Below are 12,253 nucleotides of genomic sequence, written 5' to 3'. Positions count from 1 at the left end.
CGTGTCTCTTCCATACAACTCAGTCCTAAAAGTGCACTAATGTACCTGTGGCTGCTTTTTGTTTCAGGATGCCTTGTTTAGAAACAAAGCTCCAAAAAGTTTTCTGGGTGCTTGCCTGATAGCAAGGGCAATGTACAGGAACAAAAACAGTTTGGCCACAGAATGTCTTCAGCACTTAAATGGATGCATTTATTGCCAATATTTTTGCAACCCAGTAAGGTATATGTGGATTTTGTCAGTTAGGGCTTTTTTAATGATTAAAGGTCATGAAAGCATGAGGACCTCTGGTAAGTTTACCAGGGACCCTGTCCCCTTGTGATGTCACCTGGTGGGGCGGTGACGTCACAAGGGGTTGGGGGTCTCCGGATGACGTCACTGGATGGCCACGCCCCATAGCTATTTAAGTGACGGCACACATCGGACCTAACACAACAGTGGGAGCTAGCGTTAGGAGAAGACATCAGAGGAAGAAGAACCGGAGGCAGCAGAAGAACCAGAGGAAAAAGACAGCGGAAGAAGACAGCAGAGGGAGAAGAACCGGAGATGGGAGAAGACATCAGCGGAGAAGGGAGAAGACCCGGAGAGGGGAGAAGACTTTCCTGGAGAGGAGAGAAGACCAGATAGAGAAGATACGTCAGAGCTGCTTTCATACAGGACTTAAAAACCTGTGTGCTGTTTTAATTTACTTTTGATACCTTTTTGGGTGAATGGGTAGGGGTACAATGTACCCCTTAATCATTCACATAGGGGGCGGGCTGGGGGCCACCTTCTTAAAGGGGGCTTTCAAATTCCCATAAGCCGCCCGCCTGCAGACCTCCACAACCACCGGCCAGGGTTGTGGGGAAGAGGCCCCTGCCCTCATCAACATGGGGACGAGGTGCTTTGGGGTGGGGGAGCACAGAGCCCCCCTGCCCCAGAGCACCCTCCCCCCCATGTTAAGGGCGTGTGGCCTGGTATGGTTCAGGAGAGAGGGGCACTTGCTCGGCATTTTGCCTTTTTGTTTTTGCTGTGGGGGTTCCCCTTAACATCCATACCAGACCGAAGGGTCTGGTATGGATCTTGGGGGGGGGGCCACGTTGTTTTTTTATTTTTCATTTTGACGAGGGGTTCCCCTTCGAGATCCTCAGCGCACAAGTGGATGTGACTTCTATTCAAATCAATGAGATCTCATAGGGAACCATAGATTTTGAATAGAGGCAGAGAAACCTTGCAAAAAGCTGGCGTGCCTAAACGCGCATTAACGCCAATACAAAAAGCTACTAAAAGCACGTTTTTACAGCCGCTTTTTCCTGGCGTTGGTAGTGGCTTTGCAGCTCATTTTTTCGAACGCCCTGTGTGCATGAGGCCTGACCCTGCGTTCACACTGATGTGATGCGGGAACCAGCGCGATTACAGCGCTGGTTCCCGCATCGCTCCTCTCCCGCAGGCAGTTCACACTGCCTTGTGTGAACTGCTGCGGTTGTCATTAACAAAGTTAATGACACCCCCAGTTTAGTTCACAGATCGCAGTGCAAACTGTGAACTTGCACAGGAATCGGATCGCATAGGTGAGAACACCCATGCAATCTGATTCTTGTGCGGGGAAAATCAAGTCCCTGCACTATTTTCTGTGCGAATCTAATGCGTGTTCAGCCATACAACTGTATGGCAGAACTCAAATTGCTCAGAGATCACCTGCAGTGCGGGTGAGAATCACATGCGATCTCTGAGATCGCTCTAGTGTGAACCCGGGCTTAATGTGCAGTATAGTAACTGATATTATGTGTTATCTTTTTTATCATAACAGATGTTTTGGCTTAAAGCTAATTGGAAGGAAGGAAAAAGGAAGGACAGATCATTATTAATCTCACCTGTGTCCGAAGTTCTGGGTCCTTTACATTTATAAATAAGTGTTTGTCATACAAAAGTTCACCAGTAATGTTTAGTTCTTGCGTGTCTTCTACTAACTAAAAAACAAAAAATATATTATATGCCACAGTAACATAACTTGCATAATCTCAAAAGAGTATTGACTTTTATTGTTTATAGGGCGTGACAATGCAATTAAAGTTCAAATTAGTTGAAAGTAGCTCCAAGAAATGCCGAAAGGGCACTAGTGTTAAAAGAGATGTTGAAAGAAAAAGTGGCGTCAATTTTTGCATCGCTTTACATATACACTATATTGTCAAAAGTATTGTGACGCCTGCCTTTACACGCACATGAACTTTAATGGCATCCAAGTGTTAGTCCATAAGGTTCAATATTGAGTTGGCCCAACCTTTGCAGCTATAACAGTTATTGCTGCAAAGGGTGGGCCAAGTCAATAATAATAAACCCTACGGACTAAGACTGCGATGCCATTAAAGTTCATGTGCATGTAAAGGCAGGTGTCCCAATACTTTTGACAATGTAGTGTATAATACATTCACTTCAGTCCCTGCCCTCAGGGAGCTTCCAATCTAATCTCCCTAACTCACATACATACACATAGTAGAGCCAATTAAGACAGGAGCCAATTAACCTACCAGCATATCTTTGGAGTGTGGGATGAAACTGACTATGCACAGATCTTAAAATAAATGTAAACCCAATTACTAAAATCTCATATAAATGGATTTGTATACCTACCAATTATAGAGCTGCTTAAATTTTTACAGACCTTCCTGACCTCTGCTCATTCTTTACGAGAGCTCCCATTAAGATAATCCCTCAATGGACACCACTTTGCCCTGCAATGCATCCTACATTCATAAAGGGCTTTACTCTCTGCAAAATGGCTTCTGAAAGGTACAGATGTATATATATTCACTCTGCTGGTTAAATAATCATGCTCCTCTTGAGGATGGTAGCTAACACCCTGTCATACTTTCTCAAAACCTTACATATACTTAATCCTACACCTGCCATGTACCACCTAAAGTGAAAAGAGTATCAACAGTGGTACCTATCACACCTTGTAAAATAAAATTCCCTAAATGAGCCCTGACTGGCAGAATGATTGATAAATATTGTCCCTGTATATCACCCTGATAAACAAATTTGGGATACAAAAGTTGATTAAGTTGTTACCTTCTGCAGGGTCTTTAAGAAAAGCTCGGCCTTAACTGTTATCTCCATGGGCATTGAAGAGATTTTGCATCGGACAGCCAGACATGTTAGAACTTCCTCTTTCTACCCAAAAAAGACACAATGGAATCTTTTTTACACCATGTTTATGCACACTTCAGAAAGTATATTAGTATGATGTTTTTCAGTCTTGAAGCTAGTTATCTTTATAGTTCTACAGTTTCTGGGGAAGGCTGGCTCATTAAAAACATAGAAAAATATCCCTTAGTCATTATTTTTTCCATAATTTCCATAGAATTTTAGAGGAAACCTATATGGAGAAAATGCAGTATGCTCTTCTGTGGGCTTGTTCCAGGTCAGTGACTCAAAAAGTACAGAGGCCAGAGAAGGCTAAGGCTGGCCATACACTATACAATTTTCTGATTCAATTTCCTTTAGATTTACCTTCAACTATGTAGTGCAAGGGCCTGTCTGATTGCATACAAATTGAAAGGGTTTAGGTTTGACCTCATATTATATGGTTTTGGTAAATCTAAAGGAAAGTTGAACAGGAAAATTGTATAGTGTGTGGCTAGCTTAAGTGATAAGCATTCCCAGATGGCAGTGTTTAATGGCAGCTCCTGTTTGCCTTCAATACAGGTTTCCTTTAATAGCTGTAATCATAGAATTCATCAATATGGATTAAGGTAAATTTCAAGTTTATATAAGACTCACATATTGTCTGGATGCATTTCTACATCTGCATTCCCGGTTTTCGAGGTTACACATAGTTGAGTTCTATGAAAATAAAATTTAATTTTAATTTTAATAAAAAAGCAAGACATAATTAGAAATCTTAAGAAACTGTAGAGATATTTTGTTGATTTTCTTTTCATTCTTTCCATGTTAAAAAAATGGTCTTTTATGTCTGTTTTTATTGCTTATATAAAATCTCTATTTAAAAAAAATCATATACCGTGTGCATCCATGATACAGTGTTTAGAGCGTATGTATAGCCAAAACTATAAAGTAGGGAAGTATTACACCTCCTTCCAGTATTTTTTGTCTGTGTACCATTGGGGAAATGTATCCTCACTTCCAGTCCCAAAGCTGCAACAGGAAGTTAGAAAAGATCTCCCAAAGTGAGGGCAATTACCCTCTTAGTTGCCCCCATTGGTTAATTAGACCTCACCTTTTGTTCTGATGCCAACTCTACAATTTTAAATTTTTCTTTACTTTCTTTGTCAATGTCAATGGCCACCAGTGCAAATAGAGGGGTGAATCTTCCCAATGGGGATACAGACAGTAAGAGCAACTTGACAGAGGGCGTCACCTTTTTCCACTATATCTTAAACTAAAAGAAAAAATGTTTTGCCCAACGATACAACTTAAAACCTAAATGCAGTCAACATAAAAACACACAAATATCAGCACAAGGGGCATAACTGTAAGTCAGTAAGATGTGTCTCTTGTGCTTCTGTGTTAAGTGAAGTTCTCCTCAATCCAAGCTGGTACTGCAGTTTCTATGAATGGAAGGCAGGTGGATGATTGATAGCTCCGTCTCCTCAATTCATAGATCACATTTAATTAATGGAAGCTGTAGTACGGTTACTTTGAATGGTGGAGTTGGGCAGAAAGGGCAGGTATAGTTGGGCACTCTTGAAGGATAAGTTCACCTTTCATAGCATGTTACATGTTATACCCATATTTAGGTTGTAACATGTTACTGCTGCAGCTGCCATCGCATGCCTCCCCCACCAAGTATCGCAGGCCGGGGATCTCTGCCAATGAATGACGGCCGCGTCATTCATACACAGAGCTCTGTAAAAGGGAAACTACAAGTACCGACAGCCTTTGCGGCTGTCGTTTTGCAGTTCTCAATGACCTACCAGGGCACTGTTAAGCACTCTAGGTAGTTTATTGAAGCTTATGTCAGTGTGTTACTGTCTGCCCATATGAGGTACGAGCAGACAGCTTACACACAGAGTCTGCAAGAGCCCTGCATTGCACCTACAATCTGCTGATCGTGGGTGCAATGCTTTACAGGCTCCCAATAAAAAAAACAACAACAAATCACATTTTTTACCTGCAAAAAGATGTGCATTTATTTATTTATTTTTTAAAGGTGTAGTTATCCTTTAAAGGGGGCCCGTGACAGGTTAGTTCTATTATCCCTGCTGCACAAGAAGATTACGATGGTGGTGGTGGTGGGGGGGGGGGGGGTGGAGGAGGGCATGGGTAGAGGAGGATTTCACTTAACAGAAGTGGCACCAGCACAAGGGACACATCCTACAGACTGTTAAGTTATGTCCCTTGTGCTGGTTTTTGTGTTTCTTATTTTGACTGCACTTAGGTTTTAAAGAGCTTGGGCTTTCCAATAAGAAAGCCCAGCGGTGGCTTCTCACTTTCTGACTGTAGTCGTCTAACTGAAACTTCATACGTTGCTGTAGGAGTTGGGAAAAGCCTATTTTCTTGCACTCACCTGGGTTTTCTCAGTCAAAGTTATTGCAGAAATAGTTTTACTTTTCAGGTTAATGGGGATCTGCAGCTCTAAGCTAAGTTCAGCATCATACTGATTTTCTCCATTGATCTGTAAAAAATGATATTTTGCATGTATAAGTAGCATGCCACAGAACATAGTAAATGCAGATAAACAAACTGAGCCATTTTCCATTCTAACACACAGTAAATCTGCAGATACTTACATTAAAAGTGTACTCGATTTTCTCAATGTTATCTGGCTCAGGAGGGATCCTCACATAAAGTGCATTGGGGTGCCTGGACCAGAAGTACAAAACATTATGAACAGATACTACTATTTTAGTCTGTTAGCAGTAAGGCAGCATGTTACTTCTTAATTAAAGCCCAACTTCTTATTCTATTTTAATTAGAGCAGGAAAGGTTTATAGACTTTGGCAAGTTTTTTTTGCTGTTTCTGTCCGTTTTGTGGGATGTCTCCTAACTTCTTGCTAGAACGTACAACTGGAAAACAGACAGGAGCAAAAATATCTTTTTAGTACAGTTGGGAAGGAAGACAACTTCTGAGAACGTTTTTATCCCCATTTGTGCCTTCTTGTCCCAGTGATGCCTGTATTCTCCATTTTTTATATGGGCATCACAGGAACAAGAGGGGAGAGAACATTTCCCCTATAGGGTCACAGACAGAACTAAAGACTGGACATGAATTTTAACTTTTCACCACTTTATTCAAAGCTAAAATAGAAACATTTTGCGGAGAAATGCTTTAAAATCTATTCTGAGTTTACATTTCTTCTGAATTTTAAGCTCCTTATTTTATCATTAATTGTATGCATTTGAAAGCTAAATTACATACTAATTAGTTTATATTAGCCTTGCTGCACTGACCTTTACCTATTTCTACATGCATTTGCACTCAGAATTAGAAATATTCCTCAGTAAAACCAGTACAAGCAATATCAAATACAATGGCTGAATTTTATTTCACTCCTTAGCATTCATTATAAAATGCTCTGCTTCCCACTAGGGATGGGTGGATCTACTAGGTCTCTTCACAAACAGTTTTGCAAATTTTGCACTCGAAGTTTGTGAAAGCAGCAAACCCAGTGAAGTTTGTGGGGGCAAAACTTGTTTTTCCTTTCTGGCTATTTGCAGGGCTAATAAGCAAGAAAAAAGAAGGCATGGAAAGCCAGACACTGCCCTGATAGGCATGTCCCAATGCCTAAAATTAAAAAAATAACAGTATCTCTGTACACAGAATTATTAGTTTTCCCTAACAGTTCCAACCCACACTGACAATATGGCTGCTGTGAGCCCACCCTTCATAGAAACAGGATTGGGCTATCCATTTCTTTAAATTTTAGAAAACGGCACACTTTTTTTACCTAATGATCATGATAAGTGAACTCATGGTAGCTTCAAACCCAATTCTCATCCATACTTCTTACTTTTCCACTGAGATTTCTTCCTTCGCATAGTTGCCTCCCCTTTTCATAATCCTATACTATGACAAACACAGGTGCTGCCATTGCTCACCATATTTCTGAAAATGCTAGTTTTATGGCCAAACCTAGCTACTTTTTGAGTCATTGACTTTGAATAAGAATGCACATTAAAAATGTATAACTCCCTACCTTCATACTTGTTCCTGATCAGTACTCAGAAAGCAGTGAAGCCATTGGATCAGCATAAAAGGGAGCACAAATTTTCAGAAGGACAAATCAGTAATGAAGGCTTCCATACTTTCAGTACAGTCATAGAGCTTTCAGGTGCCGAGAAGAAGCTTATAAAAGTGTGTTGCCTCACATTCTCTGACCTGTAACCTTTATGTACTCCTGAAAGTAAATTTGTCCTTGGAGGAATGCTGATGTTGCCATGGCTCCTCAGTCATAGACCTTCATCAAATATGCAAATCAGGAAAATTGCATACTTGTTAAACAAAGTACTGAAGCATCATGGCAGCCACATAGAAATCCCATATGCAGAGACCAGCAAGCCTCCAAGCCCTAACCTAAGCTCAGAAATTCAACCCTAGCCTTTAAATCTCCCTAAGAGGTGAAGCTGACTTCACACTTGTGCCTTTTGTTAAAAAATAATATCTTATACCAATGCATGGTACTATGTGCATTGCTTTATGTTGTCATACATTTACAATGGTACTCATACAGTACCTGCCAATGCACCTGTGATTCGGCACTCCACAATGTACTTATTGTGCATTGTGACCTTTTACATTGCCATGAAACTGGCTTCAAATGCAGTTTTGGGTATGTTGAGGTGCACTACAAACCATTGAAAATGAGTGTGCTTTCCTAACACAGCATGCCCCAGCAAAAGAAATCATGTGTATCACATGTGAAGGGACCCCAGAAGCTAACTGTACTAGCTAGCTTGGCAGCTTCTTGCCCTGCACATTAGTGGCCAAATCTCTGTTCTAGCCTACAGAAAGGCTGTCCTGCATTGGGATTATGGACTCCCTCTCCGTAAGAATAAATGGAGATTTTCCAGCTGCACAGGGAAAATCTGACATGTGGGGTGCTGGGGGAAGAATAGGGGCAGTTAAACTAAAATGTACTAAAAGTACAGTTATATCCTTTAAATTCAACCTTTAACACTTAACCTGATCCTAGCACATAACCTTAATGCTCAGCCATGTTTGCATTGAGAAAAGAGATCCATTGTAATAACTCAAGCTTGTTTAACTTCTGTATGCTATGCTGCCAATTCATCAATTAAGAAAGCCATTTGTGAAGAAATGCGGTGACTTACACAGTTAGAATCGAGTTTAAGAAGTGTTTCACCGGGAGCGTCTTCTTCTGATTTATTGGTTCAGGGACACCATTCATGCTAAAATTCAGCAAATCACACTGCATTAGGAAAGCATTCTGACTGTAATTGAATTGTACAGTTATAAACATTTATTGGAGAAAGAAGCTTTATTTGTGACAGTTACAGTGAGTGGCTGTAAGAGTGTTTGTTGCAGCAGAAAGTGATCAGTGAGCATATCCTAAACTAAAGAAAAAAAACACCATTAAGATATATTATTTATGTTACATATAACATGAAAATTCTGTTATTCAACCACGTCGCACCCAATCACCAATCACCCTATAGTAGAACGTCCTTTGAAAGCATCTGTAAATCGCGCCCATACTCTTTGGGCATTACTTCGCTGGCATATTCCTCTGTTTTCTCCCACAGGAAGCCCCTGGTACGTGCTTATCAACAACACTGAGAAAGTGTGCTTGGGATGGCATTGGACCCAGAGGACTGGCAGGATATTATTATTATACAGGATTTATATAGCGCCAACAGTTTGTGCAGCGCTTTACAATGTTAGGGGAGACAGTACAGTTACAATACAATTCAATATAGGAGGAATCAGAATATGACACAGACCATTTATAAATGCTCAAAAAATGTTTTAAACTTAGAAAATGAATAAAAAATACTGTACCGTTGGTACTATACTCCAGCCTGCCTAGAACGCATTGTTCCAAATTACCCACTGTTATGATTCTGTGGCTGTGCTTAAAACGGAATGATGGGGCATATTTGGTGGTCTTGTCCAAGGATGAGCAGACTATGAGAGTCACAAACAAAAATGAATGGGCCTGGTAACCTTGCTCAGTAACCCAAATGAATGGTGAGGAGTACTCACCTCAAAATAAGAGGGGGGTGATCATCTTACATTGAGTCATCATCAAAAAACACAAACCATAAAAGGAACACGATATACACACCCTAATGAGTAAACTCCACAATGATTTATTGAAAAATTCTGTAAAACCAGCATCAAGTCAAAAATGTCCTCCCTGACCCCCATCCCCCACAGCACCAGATCCCCCCCACATCCCAGTACCAGACCCCAATCCTATCTATGCCACTGACCAGATCCCCTCCCAATCCAATACCCTAACTGGTCTGAAACACACACCAAATGGGAGCTGGTGGATGCTCCCAGAATGGAGTCCCCCCTCCCTGTGATAGAAACCTGTGACTATGAGAGTCTATGCTCTACTTCGTACATAACTTCACTGTAACCTCAAGAAAAACCCATATGAAGCTCTTCTTCACAAACTGATCAACCCCTTTCCGCTCGGAACGCCAACTAGCTGCACACTTTGTTATGGTCACCAAACTAGCAAATATAGGGGCATTGAAATTTCCCGCCCATAGCTTTAAGGCAGTAAAAATTCGTATGAATTACATCATGATCAATGAAAAGCTGACAGATATTTTAGCAAATTCTCATGATAAATTTCTCGGATCCTAGTGTCCATGGATCTACCATGACCACCTGTCCAGATTTGACCATCTTCTTCTAACCATCTATCTTCTTAACCATCAAGACCCCCCAGGACCTTCCCTTCTAGTCTTTCTTCCCTTCTTCTCTTCTTTCTCCACTTTTCATTTCTGTATTTCCCTGTTCTATTCCCTCCTTGATTTGATGCTAAGGTATCTACCGGTATAGGCAGTCCCTAATTGACCTGGCCTCTCTTTTTTTTTAGGAGAGGTTTCATTTGAATACTGGTGTCTTATTTGGCCTTGTGTGTTTTCCTTATACTAGTCCGCACAATACTGCCTTTTGTTTGTTATTTTGTTTTTGATCTTTCTTGTATGTCTTTAACTGAACCTAATTTGGTTGTATATTTGATGCTTTCTATAGCTGATGACCGCATTTTGCATTCTGTATTTTATGTAGTCTCTGTTGGCTACTGTGATTACAGCCAATAAACCTTTTGATAAAGAAAACTCTGTTATTTGTGAATGTATTTCCTTGATTTGGAATACTATGAAGGAAGATACCCAAAGATAAGCGATGATGGACAATCTAATTTGGTGAGTTCAATGACAATCAGTGGGCAGCACCAGACACAGTTCCTGCTGACAGATCTCTGAAGCTGGTGTTAAAACGACCGCTCTTGATTTCTTTGAGATAAGACAGGCCTATAAGGTCTGGATCCACCTCCATAGCATTAAAACAGACACTCATTTTAGTGGTTGAATAATATTTATACAGCAGCCTATGCTAGAAAAAGACAGTGTACAAAATATCTTAACATTACTGTAAATATCTTTCTTGCAAAATATATATGTCAGTGGCAAATATTAATGAAATTTATATGTCCAAGTACATGAAATGCATATATATTATAATTTTTTGATTACATAAAAAAGGAAAAAGAGGGATGCAAAATTATGCAAATTTGCCTACTATTCACTAGAGATTTCCAGCGTGCTGGATTGACTTTCAGAGTCAGGCTCTGAAGCTCCACTTACCAGATATTGAGGATGATTTACTTAAGGAGTTGAGAAACTACACCTAATAAAGATACAGAGTCAGTTTAGTTATCCAATCATGTGTAGATTAAATAAACACATTTGATTTTTACATGATTGGATAATTAAACTACATCTTTACACAATATATTTAGTAAAGATTCTCAACCTCTTTAGTAAATCAGCCTCAAAATGTAACTGTCACAAACAATACATTTATTGTCTGTCCTAAATATTGAATTAAAGATAGCCCATCATGTTCTTCTGAGTGTAACTTGTACAGTAAAGAATTGGCTGCTACTGCCCTGCTCTGCCCTGCTCTGCCCAGGAGGGTAGTTTAAAAATCTGCACAGAGTTAGTATCATTAACCAACCTGAGTGCACACTGGATCTGTGGCAGTGAAGTTGATAGTATTCTGCTTCACGGATAGAAACATTACATTTCTAGAGCCAGTATGCAGATGAGCATTCTTAAACTGAGCCACTTTTGCCAGATGTGCACACAATTGTTTTTTTACTTAGTCCTGGAGACAGGACGGCGTTTGATGAAGTTCACAGCACTTTAGGTTTTAGAACATGATAAGTAGAACATGATAGATAAGACATAAGATGATCTGTTTTTGGGGTTCATGTTTTTAAACACAATTTTCCCAGAGAATTTAAACCCCTTTTACGGTAACACAGAGTGGTGGCCAAGTATGCTATATTTTGCTCACTTTATTTCTGAAAATTACAGTTTCCTCATTGTCCCTGGCTTTAATACTTTGGTAGTCACTGACCTTGAATAAGCATGAACGTTAGAATAACTCTTTATCTTCATACTTTATACTATGTTCCTGGTCAGGGCAGGGGCGGATCCAGGGGGGGGGCAACGGGGCAATTGCCCCCTCCGAGAATGAGGGTGACAGTGCGGGCGGCTCTGGGGATGACAGTGCGGGCGGCTCTGAGGATGACAGTGCGGGCGGCTCTGAGGATGACAGTGCGGGCGGGCGGCTCTGGGGATGACAGTGCGGGCGGCTCTGGGGATGACAGTGCGGGCGGCTCTGAGGATGACAGTGCGGGCGGCTCTGAGGATGACAGTGCGGGCAGCTCTGGGGATGACAGTGCGGGCAGCTCTGAGGATGACAGTGCGGGCAGCTCTGGGGATGACAGTGCGGGCGGCTCTGGGGATGACAGTATGGGCGGCTCTGAGGATGACAGTGCGGGCGGCTCTGAGGATGACAGTGTGTGCGCCATGCGGGCGGCTCTGTGGATGACAGTGCGGGCGGCTCTGAGGATGACAGTGCGGGCGGCTCTGAGGATGACAGTGCGGGCGGCTCTGGGGATGACAGTACGGGCGGCTCTGAGGATGACAGTGCGGGCGGCTCTGAGGATGACAGTGCAGGCGGCTCTGAGGATGACAGTGCGGGCGGCACCACTAGTGACAGTGCGGGCGGCTCGGTCGACTCGGTGAGTGGGCAGGTGAGAGA

At 41.5% G+C, this 12,253-nt stretch overlaps 1 protein-coding gene across 1 annotated transcript in view; it reads right to left on the bottom strand.

The window, feature by feature from the left end:
- ITGAE (integrin subunit alpha E) overlaps window positions 1-12,253 on the bottom strand; it is a gene marked incomplete in the record, with an annotated part of 127,303 nt that overhangs the window by 8,327 nt on the left and 106,723 nt on the right. Inside the window, 6 exon segments of the mRNA XM_073616887.1 lie at window positions 1,851-1,946; window positions 3,049-3,150; window positions 3,760-3,822; window positions 5,507-5,614; window positions 5,730-5,802; window positions 8,272-8,349. Of these exon segments, the coding sequence (XP_073472988.1) occupies window positions 1,851-1,946; window positions 3,049-3,150; window positions 3,760-3,822; window positions 5,507-5,614; window positions 5,730-5,802; window positions 8,272-8,349 (520 nt within the window).

Source organism: Aquarana catesbeiana, linkage group LG02 (assembly GCF_042186555.1).
Source record: "Aquarana catesbeiana isolate 2022-GZ linkage group LG02, ASM4218655v1, whole genome shotgun sequence".
In the NCBI taxonomy this organism is placed as follows: domain Eukaryota; kingdom Metazoa; phylum Chordata; class Amphibia; order Anura; family Ranidae; genus Aquarana; species Aquarana catesbeiana.
This window is presented reverse-complemented; position numbering and strand designations above follow the sequence as displayed.